The 17,530-nt window shown below is 39.5% G+C and overlaps 2 protein-coding genes and 1 long non-coding RNA gene across 5 annotated transcripts; 1 reads left to right on the top strand and 2 right to left on the bottom strand.

Moving 5' to 3' along the window:
* Positions 1 to 1,144: 1,144 nt before the first annotated feature.
* LOC127754430 (uncharacterized) lies at positions 1,145 to 9,602 on the top strand. Of its 3 annotated transcripts, none has more exons than XR_008012828.1 (3): positions 1,156 to 1,418; positions 1,836 to 2,054; positions 7,039 to 8,856. It is a non-coding gene; the product is annotated as an uncharacterized LOC127754430 (long non-coding RNA). The 3 variants fall into 3 exon arrangements; XR_008012827.1 differs by adding an exon at positions 9,014 to 9,602 and having other exon boundaries at positions 1,158 to 1,418; positions 1,836 to 8,752; XR_008012826.1 differs by having other exon boundaries at positions 1,145 to 1,418; positions 1,836 to 8,856.
* A 40-nt stretch (positions 9,603 to 9,642) lies between these two features.
* Positions 9,643 to 10,962, bottom strand: LOC127754429 (uncharacterized). Its single transcript, XM_052279954.1, has 2 exons — positions 10,633 to 10,962; positions 9,643 to 10,368 (listed from the first exon to the last, which is right to left on the bottom strand). The coding sequence occupies exons 1-2, from the start codon at positions 10,733 to 10,735 to the stop codon at positions 9,968 to 9,970; spliced, it is 504 nt and encodes a 167-aa protein (XP_052135914.1). The 5' UTR covers positions 10,736 to 10,962; the 3' UTR covers positions 9,643 to 9,967.
* Positions 10,963 to 12,879: 1,917 nt separating this feature from the next.
* Positions 12,880 to 17,139, bottom strand: LOC127755089 (GDT1-like protein 3). Its single transcript, XM_052280728.1, has 9 exons — positions 16,935 to 17,139; positions 16,771 to 16,833; positions 16,532 to 16,657; positions 16,290 to 16,388; positions 15,883 to 15,955; positions 15,200 to 15,285; positions 13,841 to 13,924; positions 13,546 to 13,605; positions 12,880 to 13,347 (listed from the first exon to the last, which is right to left on the bottom strand). The coding sequence occupies exons 1-9, from the start codon at positions 16,992 to 16,994 to the stop codon at positions 13,159 to 13,161; spliced, it is 840 nt and encodes a 279-aa protein (XP_052136688.1). The 5' UTR covers positions 16,995 to 17,139; the 3' UTR covers positions 12,880 to 13,158.
* Positions 17,140 to 17,530: the final 391 nt, after the last annotated feature.

Here is a 17,530-nt window from a genome sequence, read left to right as displayed (position 1 = left end):
CTCTGTCACCTGTGCTATACCTGAAACTATAAATATTGAAGTGAAGTAGTTACACTATAAGTTTTCATGTGTTTCTTTTAGTAAGGCTCTTTTAAAGATGGGTTTAGAAATACTCGTCAAACTATACACCTTATTCATTTTTACGGAGGAAGTATTTAAAAAAGACAGATGAAAGGAAAGTAAATATAATAAATATGTAAACGGTGACCTATATTTATGCCATATTAGACTTTTAGTGAGAAAATTCAAACAATATCACAGGAAACAACCTGGTACCAATAAAATAAATAGCAAAGTAGTTTCTCTCTTTAACCAGGAAAATATGCAATCGGTTTTTCTTCAGCATGTAACACTTCCGTTGAATTTTGACCCAACAAGGTTAGACTAGAGTAGAGAGATTTTTCATGGGACTAATTTGTTCTTCATTTTCCTCGCATTCTCGTTCTTTCCCATTCGATCCTCATCTCACTGAGCGACCCGCAAACAACCATTGTCGTTGCCCCTCCGGCCCTGGCCATCGCTGACCAATCCGCAATGCCTCGCCGCCACGTGCGGTCGAGCAACCCGCAAGCAGCCGTCATTGTCGCACCACAGCGCCTAGCAAGAAACCATCACTGCTTGCAAAATTGCCGTTGTCATCGTCCTTTTCCACGACGTGCGATGCCCTGAAAGTAGCTACCGCTGCCGCCCTTTCTTTTAGGAGCACGACCTCCATCAGACGTACCTCCTCCTCCTCTGCCACCGCCGCCACGGCGTCCCACCTCCACCAGCCATCGCACCCACGCCCACTCACCCTCGCTGTCCATCAGGATTCAAGCCAAGCCGAATAGCCAAGGAGCCCAAGATCAAGTTTGGTAAGAATAAAGAACAAAATCATCTTTTCACGTCTTAAATCATGGCTAAACAATGTCTGGATGATAAATGTGACGGGCAGTGATATTAATCAAAGAAAAACAAGTGCCATCTAATTTTGGTCAAAAAGAAGAAATATTTATGCTATTTTTTTAATACCAGTTTTTTTTCCGTGCTATGTCAAAATTTCTCAACTTTAATGACATTCTAGTTGTACTAGTAACAAATAACAATTTCACTCCGTACCGCACAAGAGTAACAGGACGAGCAGGAGGCTGACGATAAAGCCACACCATCAGCAGCTCACCGCACAACGCAACACACTCGCCGATCGAGGAGCCAACTGATGAGAGAGAGCTAAGCTACTGGAGTAGTCCAGCTAGTAGTAGTAGTAGGAGTAGCTTTTTCCCAGGCGCCGAGGCGACGACACGCTGCCTCCTTCTTCTTCTCCTCCTCATCCTCTAGTATATTGTTGAAGTATACCTCGAAGCTTCCTGTCTTCAATCTTCTGATCGATCCAACCTCGCTCGTCCATGGCGCGAGGATCTACTCTTCTTCTACCTCAGGTGAAATGAAAAAAAAACAACCCTTGTTCTAACTTCTAACTTCGCCTTCTTCCTTCATGTCCGTGGTCGTCGTTTACGGGTTTTCTTGGTTGCTATTACTACTTGCTAGAGTAGCTACGGAGTAGTAGTCTGCTACTGATCTTTTTTTTTTTCTTTCAGATTTCATGCATGCTGGTTTTGGTTCTTTTCTTTTCTCGAGCTGTTCTTCCTGTTTTCTTGCAAAGGCATTAAATTAAGGCAAAAAAATCTTGGATCTTGGTTTCATGGCCGCATATCGATCCGTTCTCCATGTAATATTGCGCTGCTTGATTCAGAGGGAGAGAAGAGAGGACACATCTGCGTCTCTTTTCGATCTTGATTCAGAGGGAGCTGATCTTGTCTAATCCAATAAATTTCGGTTTGATTCTGCTGGTTCAGGTTCAGGTTGATTTCTTGCCCGGCCAGCCGACGAAGATTTGGTTGGTTAGTTTGCTCGCCGGCCGGCGGTGACAACGAGAGAGAGCACGCCGGTGCGGCGGTCACGGTGAGCCGGCCCGCGGCGGCGTACCTGCGTGCTTTCTCCCGTTGTCACTGCCATACACACATATATGCTCTCGCTCGCATGCACAAGCTCAGCTTCTCCTCTCAGTCTCACTGGTGAGTATACTTACTCAACTCAATCACCAATTCACCATACTTAGCTATATATAGTTATATGTACCCCCATCCCCTAAATGTTCTCTTATTGTTTATGCTGTTGTGACTAATCAATTTCAACCGCATATGCATGCATATGGTTTTGTTTCCTTCATCTTTAGTGAGCCTTTTCGCATGAAAATTCTTTGAAGACTTCTCCACACGATTTGTTTTTCTCTGTTGACCTTTCCACATCAGTAATCTTTTTTTCTTTGAGAAAGGTTGCTTATGTGCATATACTATTTATTAGTTCGTTTGGAGCAAAATGGAGCTTATAAATCATGTCCATCACCTTAGTTTTACAGATTCATAAGATAAATATTTCGCTATTTTTTGTTAAGAACTTGATGGCATAATTTCCCCTAATTACTTTCATGCGAACTTTGTTCAGTATTTTATCTACTGAACTCATCGTTTACATTATATTGTTGCATGCATTAGTACTAGTACTAGTATTAGGCAAGTGCAGGACCACATGAAATTTTAAGGTTATGATCAGACTCCTAGGCACTCTCTGCTAACTCAACTAAACTTGCAGAGTAATTAATGCAGTACTGCTCCATCATTAGTGGCTCAGTGCTGGTTATTCTGGGACTATATGAATTTAGTACTCCATCCGTTTCTAAATATAGGTCATTTTGGAGTTATTTACACTTCTTTAGATATAAGACGATATAGGACTTTTGATTCTGCACTTGTACCCAATTTTTCCTCTTACATTTGCTAATTGAGATCACTACCACTCTGATGTATAGAAAATGGTGTATCATTTCATTTCCAATGGATAATAACTGCAGGGAAACAAGTTTATTTTAGCACACATTTCTTAGTTCTTGTGCATGCACAACTTCAACATTTGGAATCATAGGCGGGAGTACGAATTATAATTTGCTTTGCCATTTTGAACCAACTTTAGTTTGTATTTGGGACGAGATAAATTTTGTTTTGGCTCTTCATGGTATGTGTGACTGCTGTTGCAGTAACTCTGCACTTATGTGATCATGGCATACTGTTTTTTTAATCCATACTGAGCATACAACATGTACATGCACAATGTACAACACTTAGATCTTGGACTTTGAAAAGGTTGATCTTTAAATTAGTATGGTTCTTCACTGTTCAACCACTTCCATGGAGATAGGCAAGGTCAAAATGTAATGCATTAAAACATTGTACAATTAGGCCCACATAAGTTTTCTTTTGTCATCACCCTTACGGAAATGATACAATGGAGAAAAAGACGTTTTCCATATTATTCTAATATTTACTCTTGAATCCAATAAGATTGACACAATTGAGAACCCAAATTCAATTATATTGCCCTAACATAATTGATTTATGAGATTGAGTTAAAGCAACTTGCTCTACAAAATTAGCATTATCGTACCTTCTATGGAACTTTTTCAGCATTTTATTGGGGAAGGATCATTATTGTTTCTTTTTTTAAAAAAAAACATGGTAAACAATTATTTGCTGTCGATTTTTGTGATAGGATAAATAGAAAGGATGAATCTAGTTACATTTGATCCTAATAGTCAATCATAAATAATCAATTGAATTTTAATATTAATTATATTTAGATATTGTATCCATTGGCGATATTATCTCAACTCCAAACTGGAAACAAATAAGATAGGAAATTAAGTACTCCGTATGGTGTAGAGGCAAACTGAATTGTGAGGATAGCCTGCTAACAAGTTGTGCCCCTTTTGCTTTGACAAATTCTTGACACCTCGGTGCACTCCAAATTCTTCTTTTTCTTTGGATTGTTATTCTGACTTCGTTGGAAATGTACAGTTTTGATTTCCAACTTTTTTGCTTGGTCTAGTCTTGTAACTTCCAATGTAAAGTTTTCAGAATTCTATTCTCAACCTTTCCTGCATTCCGCAGGACGCCTTGATGATTTTATCATTGACACTGTTTTGCACACTTTTATTTGGCAGTTAGATTTTTTTTTTCCTTGAGAAAAGAAAAGTCATTACACTTCTACGAATATTGTTTTATTACGCTTCTTAAATAACCTAAAATATAGTTCATAGGCACTTCTTTATTTAAGGGGACATACTTTCATATGTTTTTGACAGATTAAGCACTATTGTAACCTCAAGTAGGTTATGTGGTTGGTTGAGTTGCTTAGTCCAGCTTGTTAAGTATTCTTTTCCCAGAAGGTCATGAGTTCAATATTAATACTGTATTTATTTCAGAATAAATTCTACTACTGTTACAGGTGATAAGGGAAATTTATAATGCAAATTATACAGTTTTCCCCTGCAGTAATAGAGACAAGGTTGTTTATGGCACCAGTAACACAATTAACTCTTTTGAAAGAAAAATTCCGTAGTGACCCATCAAACAATTCCTAACACCTTGCCCATGCCCACTATATTCCTTATTTTATTTTGGAGCCATTATCATGTGTTCCTTGCCTTTTCCAAGGCATTAGGTTAAGGAAAGTACAACAATTTCACAATATTACTTCTCCATGACACCAACTACATATATTGATTTGGATACCTCATGTCTTAAGAAATAAACATTGTATGATCAAGTTAGTGAAATCACTTAGGCTACATTTCTTTTCAATTTCCATTCAAGAGTTTCTATTTGTTTCCACACCCTTTTTTTGGAGCCCGAAACATGAAATGGACAAATTCCCTTCTCTTAGCAACACATAAATAAAAAAAAACAATATTTTATAGAGCAATGTATTGCATCCTCACATTTCCTTTAATTTTCGAAGAATTTGACAATCCATGGCGATGCGACACAATGGACTAACTAATCGATCACAATCAATCAAATCAAACCAAGAGAAATAGGTGGATTGATCAACATTTACATATGGGGTTAATTGATCTTCCTAATGATCAAGGGATTGAATTAATTCCATGGTAGTGTAGTCATATCTACATGTGCTAAATGTGTCTAATGGCACGCATGGGCACCCTAGCTCCTCATTGGCAAACTCTAGCTCCATGACTATGCCCCTTTATAGGTACAATACATCCAATAAGTTTTTCTTGGTAGTCATGGATTGGCATTGAAAGATGCTAGAGATTTAGAAGGGAAAAAGGAGATCATGGACTTGTGGTGGTAGTAGAGATCGCAACGAATTCACCGTTCGGGGTCACAACCATGTCTTTGGGCCTGCAGTGTTAAAATTTCATCATACCCGCCCCTGCCAACCACGACGGGGCTATATTTTATCCATCCCCGCCCCTTGCACTATGATTTTATTCCCGTGGTTACCCTCATCCCCGCGTGTGCTCACCTTGCTTCGTCGCCGTCAGAACTTACGGGGAAGGCCGAAGCCATGGTCAACAGCTAGTAGGGGAGAGAAACGGTCGGGTGGCGGCTGGCGGCGGACGGCGTGCTGGTGATGGACGAGGAGGGCGCTCGTGCTCCTTGCCGCAGCACCGCATGCGAGGACAGCTAGAGCCGGCAAGCGACGTGCTAGCAATGTACGAGGGCGGCGCTCGTGCTCCTAGCTGTGGCGCCGCACACGAGGACGGCTGGAGGTGGGGCTGCGCGCGAGGAAAAGGAGACGACGCCACGTGAGCGCACTTGAACGGCAACGGTTGGGCGGCAGCACAGTGGACAGCCTGTCCGATGGATGTGGAGATGGGGAATGAGTTGAAAACTAAGGGTTGACCGGTCTAGGGTTAGGAAGTTATATACATGATCATTGGGCCTTAATTTTATGGGCCAGGCAAGTTATATCTACTGAAATAGTCTAAAATTGGTCCCTAGGTACAATAAATGCGAGTTACTGCGGGGGACGAGGACGGGGGGTGGAGCGTCGTCCCCGCCACTGCCATCCCCGATGGTGATGGTTTTTTTACCATTTGATTCCCCATGGATGGTAGGTATCAACCATCCCCATCCCCTAATATGTGAATTCACAGCGGGGAATTGGTGATCGGGTTCCCATTGCCATCTCTAGGCGGTAGGGAAAGGGTATTGAGGTTTGTGATTGTGACCAATGGAGAAAGGGAGTGGCATTTCAGCCATTCTCACCAAATATAGGCATGCCACTTGGACAATACAACTTGGAATTGCGGGAGAAGAGAATCAACAACGTTAAGTTATCAATAGGTTATGGGGGAAACAAGGAGTATATTCAATGAAATATTGTTAATCAAGGTTTAGAGGCATAAAATTAATGTTTTCCCCATTTTGGAAAGCCTAAAAAAAATCTTATGAAGGTGGAATAAAATGCCCCTAGCATATAAAAAGCACCTCTACTAGTTTTTTGTTGTGAACTTTGGTATTATATTATTGTGGACTATAACTATATTATTTTTTATTGTTTATAGTTAGTTTTGTTGAAGGTAATTGGTGGGGTGGGGGCAGTGTATAAAGAAGCAAAAGATGAAGGGCAACAAGTTTATAACTATAACTATATTATTTTTTGTTGTTTATAGTTAATTTTGTTGAAGGTAATTGGTGGGTGTGGGGCAGTGTATAAAGAAGCAAAAGATGAAGGGTAACAAGTTTTAGTGAAAGGAAACTGTAGTTCATAACCTAATCAAACTATCCTGGGTGCTAGGAAGGATGTGTCATAATCCCCTGGCCTTCTAGTAGTAGAGGAGGGCCATGTGGCTCATCTTGCTGTGTTGGTGGATTAGTCTCATATGGAGTGTTTGGATAAGTTAAAGCTAACATATAAACTAGAGTACTAGACTTCAACCTTAATACCTATGGGTTCCTTACTCCTTTTACATGAAGCAAGGATGAAAGGTAAATGCGGTGCTATTCCTAAGCGAGCCTGCTCCTTGGAAGGGATTTTGGGAGTGATCATGGGGGTTCATGTAATACCCTGGCCTGTAGTAGAGGCCCTTGTGGCCTATCTTGTGTGATTGTGGTGGAATTAGACTATCATGGAGAGTTTACACAGATTAATGCCATCATATAAATCCGTGCGTCCCAACCATAACATCTCCAGGTTCTATGCGTAAAGCGAGGATGGATGTGCAAGTGAGGTTCTATGCGTAAATGGGTCCACTCCTCAGAAGACCTGTGCAGATTAGGGAGTTTGATGTTACAACTACATGTACACATGATTGAAAAGTGACATTGCTTTCCAATGATCCAAGGTGGAAACAGAGGATGATCAGGTTTGATTATATGCCTCAGCATAGAATTCCCCATGAGGTACTACTGAAATCATGTGCACTTAATTATTTCATTTCTTAGCATAGATCTACAGCGTTTGTGATGATCATTATCTTTGATTTAGCCTGTATCTTTTAAATAAATTAATTATGTACCTTAATGTTAATGTGTTGCATATTTGTTGCCTTCTCTTTATGTGTTGTTTGTGATTGGACATATAAATGCATGATTTATTGATATGACCATAATTTGACACACTGAACATCAGAAACTGGCTTTGCTGAAAAAAGGGTACAACAGACAAATTGGCATTTAGAATGCATTGGACATGGTCCACTTATTTGATGTGACACAAGTAATTAATTTTGATTGAGTGGTTCTGTGAAACAATTATCTCCTCACAGTTATATTTGTTAATGAAGGTAAAGAGCATATATTACAAATATGTGTATTTTGTGGGCATGCATGAAATTATTCTGTAGCATCATGCACTGATCATTGAGGAGCCAAATTGTACATACAGAAAGACAATGTGGATAAAAGACAGGCAATAAGATCTTAGGTAGGTTCCTTTTCCTAGAGATTATACACATGAAACTATGTCCTGAGCATCAAGAATACTCCTGAACTCATTTTTCTAACACAGATTTCATTGGTATAATTCATGTAGAGTACAAATTTCCGATTTAATATTTGAGAATTCATCTTCAGAAAACCCAATTATCATATTGCACATTCGGATATAGAACCATACTCAAATTGCAAAAAAAAAAAAAAAAAAAAAATCCTACTATTATGGTCCATGAACTGAAAGTTTGCCCAGTAGGTGTCATTGTGGTTAGGTCAATTAGTGGGTGTCTGTAGAGAGCACATTTATTTTGCAAAACTTAAATCAGTGCAGAATCAATTTGTCATAAATTTGCTTGGAGTTCAGAAACATTGTTAAATTCACATTTGTCATGGCTCATTGAATGTATAAAGTTTAGCTTTGTATGAATCGTGTTATGACAAAGTTTGGAAAAATGTTAAAACAGCGATTAAATGAAGGATGTAGTTGTCATTTCGTTCGGTAGGTGTTTGCATGTAATGAATAAATATTCCACAAATCAAGCTATTTATTCTTTTTGGGTTTCTGTTGACCTGTGTCTTGGATGTTTTATACACACAGCCTTCGTATTGAGGGATCCATCTCAGCATGAAATTGATCAAGAAGCTGTTCTTGTACCAGATCACTACAGCAAACAAGAGTTCTGTTAACATGGGGCTGTGCATTTGGGATTTTGATTGAAACAAAACAAAACAGAGCATTTCAGATGTTTGTACCGACTTCTTCGTCTGATGCATCGGTTGGTAAATAAAGACTGGGCGATGCGATTTGACAATGAGTTCTAAGTGTACTGGTGACACATGGTGATCCAAAGAAGTACAAGCATATGCATATTGTCATTTTGATCAAAGTTTCTTTGTACTGGGCACCTATCCCTGGTATTGTTCCATCTGTCATTTTATAGTATGCTGTTCTCCAAGGACTGCCGCGTAATCAGGTGTCTTTTCTGTTAGATGGAATCATTTACTTCCTCTATTTCATATTCTAAGATGCTTTGTTTTTTTCCTGGTTAAACTTCAATGTGTACTTTTTTTTTGAACGAGAACTTCTTTGTGTATGATCAAGTTTATAGAAAAACATACCAACATTTTCAACACAAAATAAATATACAATCAAAATGTATTTAATGTTAGATCTAATAAAACTAATTTGGTAGTATTGTATATGCATTGACTCTTGAATTCTTCTGGATACCAAGGAGTTGATTCTGGTGTATGCATGTGCGTCCATCATCATCAGCATGTATTCTCCAAAGCAAGCAACTGTTGGTGTCCCACTCTGAAAATTAGATTTACCCAAAGGCCAAGGCTGTCAACTGGTGCAAGTATATATACTGAGAAATCGTGTGAGCTAGTACATCTTTGTGACAGATGCAGTGGTCTTGATTTTTCCTTTTTCATTAATTCCTGCACATGTGATTGGACAAGTATGGAAACTACTATCATTCATCTAGTAATTTTTATTTGCTTATATATCATCATCAGGTATTCTCTTGTTGCAGATAGTGCAGTGTACTTGTTTCTTCAGACAACTTCCAGGGTTGTCTGCTGCTGCTTCTACTAGTAGTACTGCAGTACTGGGGAAATTAAGTTACACATGTACTGAAATGGATTTTTTGTATACTGTATATGATTGCAACACTACTGACTGGTACTCCTATGTGACAATACTCATGGCTGTTGCATCCAAACTTAACAGAATTATTTCCTACATGAATCTGCACGATATTTTGGCAATGTTCCAAATAGGGCCTAGCAAGGACAGATAGGTGATACCATCAAAGAAGATTGCACATGTTCTCTCATTTTTTGTGGGGTTCTTTTAGTATCTATTTTCATACTATTTCGTAATCTTTACCGCATCCATTTATTTTCTCTAAACATTGTTGTGCTATCATATATATACACTATATATAAGCAAACATTTCATCGGCCTATAGTCCCAAACCAATGGAACCTAGTCACATCACGAATCAATTAAAATTCTGAACTCCATACAAAGTAGCACAGGGCATGAACAAAAAAAAGAGAACAAAAATAAGAGCATCATAATACAAAAAAAAAAAAAAGAGAAAGAAGTACCCAAGAGAATTACAGCACAAATTAACCATGATCGCAAGCATAAACTATATATATTATGGCATCCTAGTAAACTAATTGGGGGCAACTCTATCTACCACCATTTTGGGGTCCTTGTGAGCAGCCAGTGAGGCCATGGCGAACTCGAACTGCTCCATGGTGAGGCTGGACATGGAGAGCAGCTCCCTGGCCTCCTCCTGCAGGCCCCTCAGGCTCGACATGCTGCTGGACCCGTCCAGCCCGATGTGTGCCACATGCTGCACGTCCGTGGGGAACCCGATCTCTATGTTCATGCTGTCCTCGTCCTCGTCCTCGTCGTCCTCCTTGTACACCTCGAAGATGTGGGACAGGCTCTTGAAGCTCTTGATGAGCTTCCGGATCCCCGCGAGGAAGTCGCGCCTCGCCGCCTGCTGGCTCTCCTCCTGGTCCGCGCTCTTCGCCTTCCCGAATGTCGATTCCTCGTCCCGCATAGCGCCTAAAATAAATAAAGATACGCATATAAAAATGATATGAGAAAAAAAAAAAAGCCTATCAATCGTACCAATTAATTTACCTCTATAGAAAAAAGAGGTGAAAAAAAATAGAACCTCCTAACATTTACTTAAAAATACGCCAATTACATTCCCGGACCCACATGGCAGTCACTGCTGTGTCGCCCGACGAATATGACCATATCCATGAACCATGATAATTAACAAGAAATGGACAGTATACAAATGCTGAAGAACATGCATTTCACCTGCAGGAAGAACTGGAGCTGATCTGCAATGGCTCGTTTCAGCAGCAGCTTGTCCTCTTTGCACCTCCTTGCTGCTGGGCTGCTGCTCGGAGATCGGTGTCATCGTTGCCAGAAACACTCTAGAAAATGCTCAGGGAAAGAGAGAGAGAGAGAGAGAGAGAGAGCTGTGAGAGATGGACGCAACTGCAGAATGGTGGTGCCTGGCCTGCCTTCGTTTGGTCGCCATGGCCACATTGTTAAGTATGTATAGAGAGAGAGAGAGAGAGAGAGAGGAGAGTGTGGAGTACAAGGGAAGGCAGTGAGTGAGAGAGGGAGGGAGGAAATGGAGGTGGTTATGGTGGTTATCTGGATGGATGGATGGAAAAACAAAAGGAAGGTGCGGTAGCTGCCGGTATCAGTTTGGTTATTATTGCCTGCTGTGCTGCCACACGGACGGACCGGGCGGTACGGTGCATCCACTATTTTCCACTTGGGCGTGCCATTGCCACCTGTCGCCGCGGGATTGGCTCCTCGCCCCCTGTAGGCTTATGTGCACGAATCTCGATGCAGATTTGTGGGTGATGTTTTCTTCAAAGATGATGAAATTCGTTTCTGCGTTTGCTTTGAAAGAATCTACAACCAATTATTATAAAAAGTTGAAGTTTGTAGGTCGATGGACTATAAATTACAAAGTATAACTTGACTAAACAGAAGAAAGCTACTTTGTTGTTCGTAGAGCGGTTTAGAAATTATTTCTCCTCGGCATGCAAAACGAAGCAACGGAATAGCGTATCATTAGCTTCAAAACTTGATAAATGGATTATTATGCTTTTTTTTGAAGCAACTTTTCTGTAGAAAGCTTCTTTTAAAAAACATATCGTTTAGTAGTTCGGAAAACATATAATCAGAAAATGGGAGAGTAAAAGTTGAAAAATGGGAGAAAAGAACACACCCTAAGTTAAGAACATCATCCTAAATATAGAGATAACACCTACTGCTAAATCTCCATCTACGATTGGTGAAAATCCGTATAGCGTTGTTTCTATACGGTGGTGTTGCATGTTGTCGTTGTGTCTTTCTCAAACCTGTCAACAGAATATCCAAAATCAACTGCTGATCGATGTGCCGATTGAATTTCATGCACATCAACGTTGACAGCTGATGATGGTTGTAGATTTGTGTATTGTTGTTAGCGTATGATTTTATTTTTTTTCAGTTATATAAAAGACAGGAAACAGAAGCTATTGAAAGTGTACCACGTAACTATAGCTACCAGGATTTAAAACTTACTATTACTTACTCTAAAAAAAAAGGCTCACAACTCCACCATTGTACGTACATCTTATTTCTTCCCTATGTAAGAATTGTTCTCATGTTTATAGCGATCTATCATAAGTGAAGTATTTATTGTTATTAACATAAAAAAAATCTATCAGTGATATTACTGAGCTTTTTCTGGCTGTAACTTACAAGCAGAGATACATGACCAAAGCAATGATTTTAGCTTAAACTTTTATAATGTAATGAAAAACACTTAAGTTAATTTAAAGTTAAAAACTATAATCTAAATTTGGTTGTGGCTATATAATTTTGTTTATTTTCTCATACTACCATCTTAAAGGTACAATTTCCATTGCAACTAATGAGTGCAGCAATGAGGAAATAAAGAGTAATCCAAGATTTATTTCATAAATTTCTCTCAAAGTAGTTTGTTGCATAATCTTGTACCACATCAAAACGATGCTAATTACAAGCATTTTTTTAGCACAAAGCAAGAATAAATAGATTTCTACCAAACTTCAATGCAAAGGTTGGATTTGCTGGGTCTCACAATCGCATCATGCCAATTAGTTGGTGTTCTTGCAAAGATCGATGTCACCAGACATTCCCTCCAAAAAATAAATGTTATCAAACATTTAGTCACCAGCAAACCATGATGGATGGACTTTATTGTAACCTCTTATAACTGTGGGGACCGGAATGACCACTGGTACAAATATATGCATATGAGAACTTGCGGTGATCATAACTCAAATAAGATAAATGTGCCATTCAATCAACATTAAATCCATACAAAATGTCCTGGTATAAGCCTGGGGTACAACTGTGCAAAGCTGTAGCAGGTCCAGATTATTAAGTTCCAAAAGGTGAATTTATGGTTTGATTTATTCTCACCTCTTTTTCATCCTAAACTTTGTATAGCTGAAAGAAAATGGACAACAGTAGATAGAATATGGTACCAGAATAATATTCTATACGCAAGGAACCTTGAATAACATAGTGTATATATATTGTATAAGTTAGATGTCAGGTACAACCAAGCAAAAAATCAGACATGATTTCATCATCGAGACGGTTTCTGCTATAGACTGAAGTGAAGTAGCATGGTCAGGAACAATTTCATTTGCAAGGGCTATACATGAATTGCGAATCGTAGCGTAGAGGTGCCCAAAGAATCAATTTAATTCCTCTACTCATTTGCTCAACACAGGGAGCAGGGTGACCAAAGGGTATCAAGCAAGAGTAAGGAGCTGTTAATGCTGTTAATCATAGTGGGGGATAGAAGTACGATGACACGGAGAACCCCAAGAAGAGAACACCTCCGATTGTTGCAACTGTCCGTTGTGAAATCTTGGATGCCAACATGCTCCCACCTATGACTGCAAGTGATGTGCAGACAGTGTGGCCCAATGATGCTCCAACTGCTACTCCGATTGCATTCTTGTGGGTTGCAAGCTGCAAGGTAACATAAGAGCAAAATATTAAATCATATATTTGGGCCTGGAAGATTCATCTTCTTGTATGTTATCACATCACTCAGTAAAATAAATGAAATAGATCAATTATATCAGCAGTTTTGGGTGCTTATAGCTAGAGTTAACTCGGTTAAGAAATAGAAAAAAAAATGTGCTGCTAGTTGAGTGGTAGCACTACCGCAATAGTTGCTATTTGGCTTCGGTCGCCCCATTCAGCTAAGAAGGTTAAGATAAAAGCCTGCGGGAAGAGAAAAAAATTATGAGGTGCAATTTCAAAGAGTGTCTCATCAGAAAAAGCATATTATAGATAACTACTTACCAAAAGAGAACTAATATTCAAGTCAAATATAACACAGCAACAATAATAAGGCGCTATTGTACAACACATTTAACATCTGAATATAAGTACTGAATACGCATGCAGTCCCAGTTTGGAACATTTAACAAACATTTATAAGGTGACAAAAGATGACCTCCAAAAAGATCGGTGTACAAAATCTTCCAAAGAACCGGCGAAGGGTTGATTTTCCTTGACCTGACTCAAGCTTCTCTTCCACCTGTCCAGACATGCATAAACCTTTATAAGATTAGCAGTCATTTTGAACGCATACACTTCAAAAGCCGCAGCTAGTCAATCTGCACTTAAATGAATCCGATCTATCAAAAACTAAGTCAAACCAAGTCCAAAGCCTATTAGGAAATGGGTAACTTACAAAAACTTCAGTTAATGCTAAGGCATCAGAATTACTATTAGACATTTTAGCATATGCCCGTCTGCCAGTTTTGAAGGAACAAAGTATCATGCTATTTATTTATCTTAGCTACTGATGAAAAGAAGGACTCATGTTCCTAAAGTGATGATTTAGGCTGGTCAATAGTTCATTTGTAGTTCTTCCTTCCGTTCTTTTCTGTCAGCAAGTGGACTCTGGACGTTTTAATCTTTACTCTTTTAATAAGAGTTGTGCTATTGGGTGCTCTAACATCCATCCCCCACACTAGATCTTGTGTGGCTAGATATATGCATATATTTGTATTGTTGGCAACATGTTGTATGAGAACTTTGCATAGTTTGCACAGGTTTGTATTTAGGTTATTGATTAATACGTAGTCATGTATACAATTTTTAGATTCAAGCATAATTACTTTTCGTGCTTTTGACTTCAGATCTTACAGTATTTATATCGCATTTGTCACAACACCTGGGCACAATGCTAGTTCTGGAACCGATGGTACCATCCATCGAATTTCCCACAAACACGGAATCTGCAGACTCGCAATCAAACACTCGAGGAGGAAATGAACAGAGGATTTTGGCTCCACGTAATTGCTGCAGCCTTTTGATTCTTCTCATTGCAAATTAAGAAAAAAAAAGGAAATAATCACAAAGCAACAAAGCCCCTGCATGTGCACCATGATTGGTTGACAACATGTGCCATCCCACACGTCCTGGTCGTGGCACGCACATCCAGTTGTGTCACACGCCATGATCGGGATGTGTGGGATGGCACACGCCGTCAATTGATCATGGAGCTCATGCAAGAGTTTCGTGGTTATTTCCTTTTTCCCTTTCACAATGAGAAGAACCAAAGTTGCAGAGATTCCACAGCACCAAAAGTCTGTTCGTTCCTCGAGTATCTCATTGCAGGTGTGCAGGTTCTGTGTTCGCATGGGCAATCCAATACCAGCTACAATAGTGCAAATACCAAAACAAAAGTCAAGATAATAGCACATCATGTTTAATGTTAGACCATGGCATCAAACACTCAACAAATGAATAATGGAGTTGCACTATGAACAATGACAGGCAAATGGTACATAAAAAGATGACATACTTCTTCCATTTCCTTCTTCTGAGATCCCTTTGGGTCAGACTTCCAAGCAATGTATAACAAACGTAGTCCAAAGAACAAGTACAAAACTAGCAGGGAAACAAAGGAGTAGATAAATTATGAGAAAATAATGGGAATATTAGTGTATAAGGGCCTGTTCACTTTGATGCCATTTTCAACCTTACCAAATTTTGGTAAAGTTGTTAAAAAAGTGGCTACATTTAGTTTGCTGCCAAATTTTGGTAACTATATAAGAAATCCTACCAAAATTTTGGCATAGTTGCCAAAATTTTGGTAACGCCAAAATTTGGTAAGGTTTTTTTTGGCATCAAAGTGAACAGGCCCTAAGTTGTTTCATATGTAAACTGTCCAGCATGTGAATTATGGTAGAAACTATCATCCATGGAAATATTGAAGCATGCGTTGAGAAATCTGAACAGGAATATTAGATATATGTTATAAAATCAGTTGCCCGCGATACCTAATTTTCTAATTGAATTCCACATAATGTAAGAAGTTTGCAATAATGATGGAAACTAGCTGACTTATTATATCCCTCTATCTATAAGAACAAGAAACGGCAGGACTGCCAGCATGCCAGCATGACAACTACAGATATGAAAAGCATGAACTAGCATACTCCCGAAGCAAACACCTGGAAACTCACAAAGTAAGAAAATAAGTACCTGTAGCAGCACTGTTAGTGTGCTTCCTTGATATCAAGTTGGGGACTATCCTACCAAGTCCAGTTGATAGTACCTTGAGAACAAATATACATATTAACAGCATATACAAACCCATGTAATTTCTTATAAGATTAAATGAAATTAAATAATTGGCATATACATATACCAAACATGAGTATAGACACCACAGGTCAATAGGCCATCATAATAGCACTAATCAGAACTATGGAAAATGCATACTTCAAAAATAAACAATGCAGTAACATATAATTTATCTCTGGACCTACATATACTAAGGGTGAAGGATTACAAATTACAACTTTATCTAACAAGTCAAGTATAAGCATGATACTAAGTTTTACTCATTGGATAGGATAAATGAAATGAATTGATCTCGAGGAGCTCACCGTCATCACGTAGAGCGCCGATAGCGCACCAGACAGAACGATTGACTTGGGGTGCCGCATTGCCATTAGCGCCGCAATAATAAAGGTTTCATCTCCAATCTACATCACCATGAATACAACCCAAACATCAATACCCCTCTCATCATCAAAACTTCATAGCCACCCTAACTAACCCCCAAGCACCAAGCAACTACATATGGAACCCAAACTCCAACCCCTCCTAGCTCATTCCAAGCAAGTACCTCGCTGACTAAGATCATCGAGAGACTCGCGAAGAGCGCATCGAACAGCCCAGGGCCGACCTCATCGAGGGCCACCCCATGGTCTCCCTCCACCACTGCTTCCTTCTTCAGCCCGTGCAAGAACCCCTAACAATTCGCATCATCCAAAACCATCACAGATTCGCACTTCAGCACAAAAAAACACAAAAACACACATCTTTAATCAGATTTAGCGATGATGAAAGAGCCAGATTCCTCACCCCTGCACGGCGCCCCAGCGAGACCTTCGATCCCCCCGTCGATTCGCCGTCCTCGGCGACCGCCTGCAGAAAAAAAAAAGCAGCAACTTTTTTCACAAGATTTGTCCAAGAAAAACAACATTTTTTGCCCAAAGATCTGAACTTTCACGGGTTCTTGTTCTTACCACGGTGGCGGAGAACGCGAGGAGGACGAGTAGGATGAGAAGTCTAGGGTTCGGATCCATTTCCGGGGGATCCCACGAACCCTAGAGGCTCGCGGATTTGGGGGAGGGTAGGAGGAGTCGAGCAGTGGCAGCAGGATGAGATATTGAGATCCTCCTCCTCTTCCCTTCGAATTATTCCTCTTCTTTTTTCTTTTTATGCCGTCACGTGCGAATTTGAGAAGCCGCGTGAGGGATTAACGAGTTTTTTTTTTTTCTTTAGATCGAGGGATTAACGAGTTGTGGTCTTGTGGAGTCTGGTTTGTGGTTTCAGAGTTTCAGATTTTGGTCACATGGGAATTGAGCAAGTGACAGCGTAAGCACTTCTTTTTGTTGCAAAAATAAACCGACCATTTTCTATGCCCGTAACTTCTAATTATGAATGAACTTGGTAATTGACATGTTTCTTTTGGTGAAATACTTCCTCCAATTCGTGATACGTGATATCTAGGGTTGTGTCCCCAAAATAAATACACTTCCTTACATCTCAAAATGGTACTACCAGGTGTAATTTAACTGTTAGGTTCCTTAGAGCATCTGTAGTGTAACGTCGGTTTGTT

Source organism: Oryza glaberrima, chromosome 11 (assembly GCF_000147395.1).
Source record: "Oryza glaberrima chromosome 11, OglaRS2, whole genome shotgun sequence".
In the NCBI taxonomy this organism is placed as follows: domain Eukaryota; kingdom Viridiplantae; phylum Streptophyta; class Magnoliopsida; order Poales; family Poaceae; genus Oryza; species Oryza glaberrima.
The sequence above is the reverse complement of the archived record's forward strand: the minus strand, read 5'-3'. Positions and strand labels throughout refer to the sequence as shown.

Bases quoted from the DNA above. Each gene is read 5' to 3' on its own strand.
- LOC127754429 (XM_052279954.1), bottom strand. From the start codon at position 10,735: ATGACACCGATCTCCGAGCAGCAGCCCAGCAGCAAGGAGGTGCAAAGA. The intron at 10,369-10,632 runs GTGAAATGCATG...TATTTATTTTAG, and splicing joins AGCTCCAGTTCTTCCTGCAG to GCGCTATGCGGGACGAGGAA.
- LOC127755089 (XM_052280728.1), bottom strand. From the start codon at position 16,994: ATGGATCCGAACCCTAGACTTCTCATCCTACTCGTCCTCCTCGCGTTC. The intron at 16,834-16,934 runs GTAAGAACAAGA...TTTTTTCTGCAG, and splicing joins TCGCGTTCTCCGCCACCGTG to GCGGTCGCCGAGGACGGCGA. The intron at 16,389-16,531 runs GTACTTGCTTGG...ATGGTGATGTAG, and splicing joins CGATGATCTTAGTCAGCGAG to ATTGGAGATGAAACCTTTAT.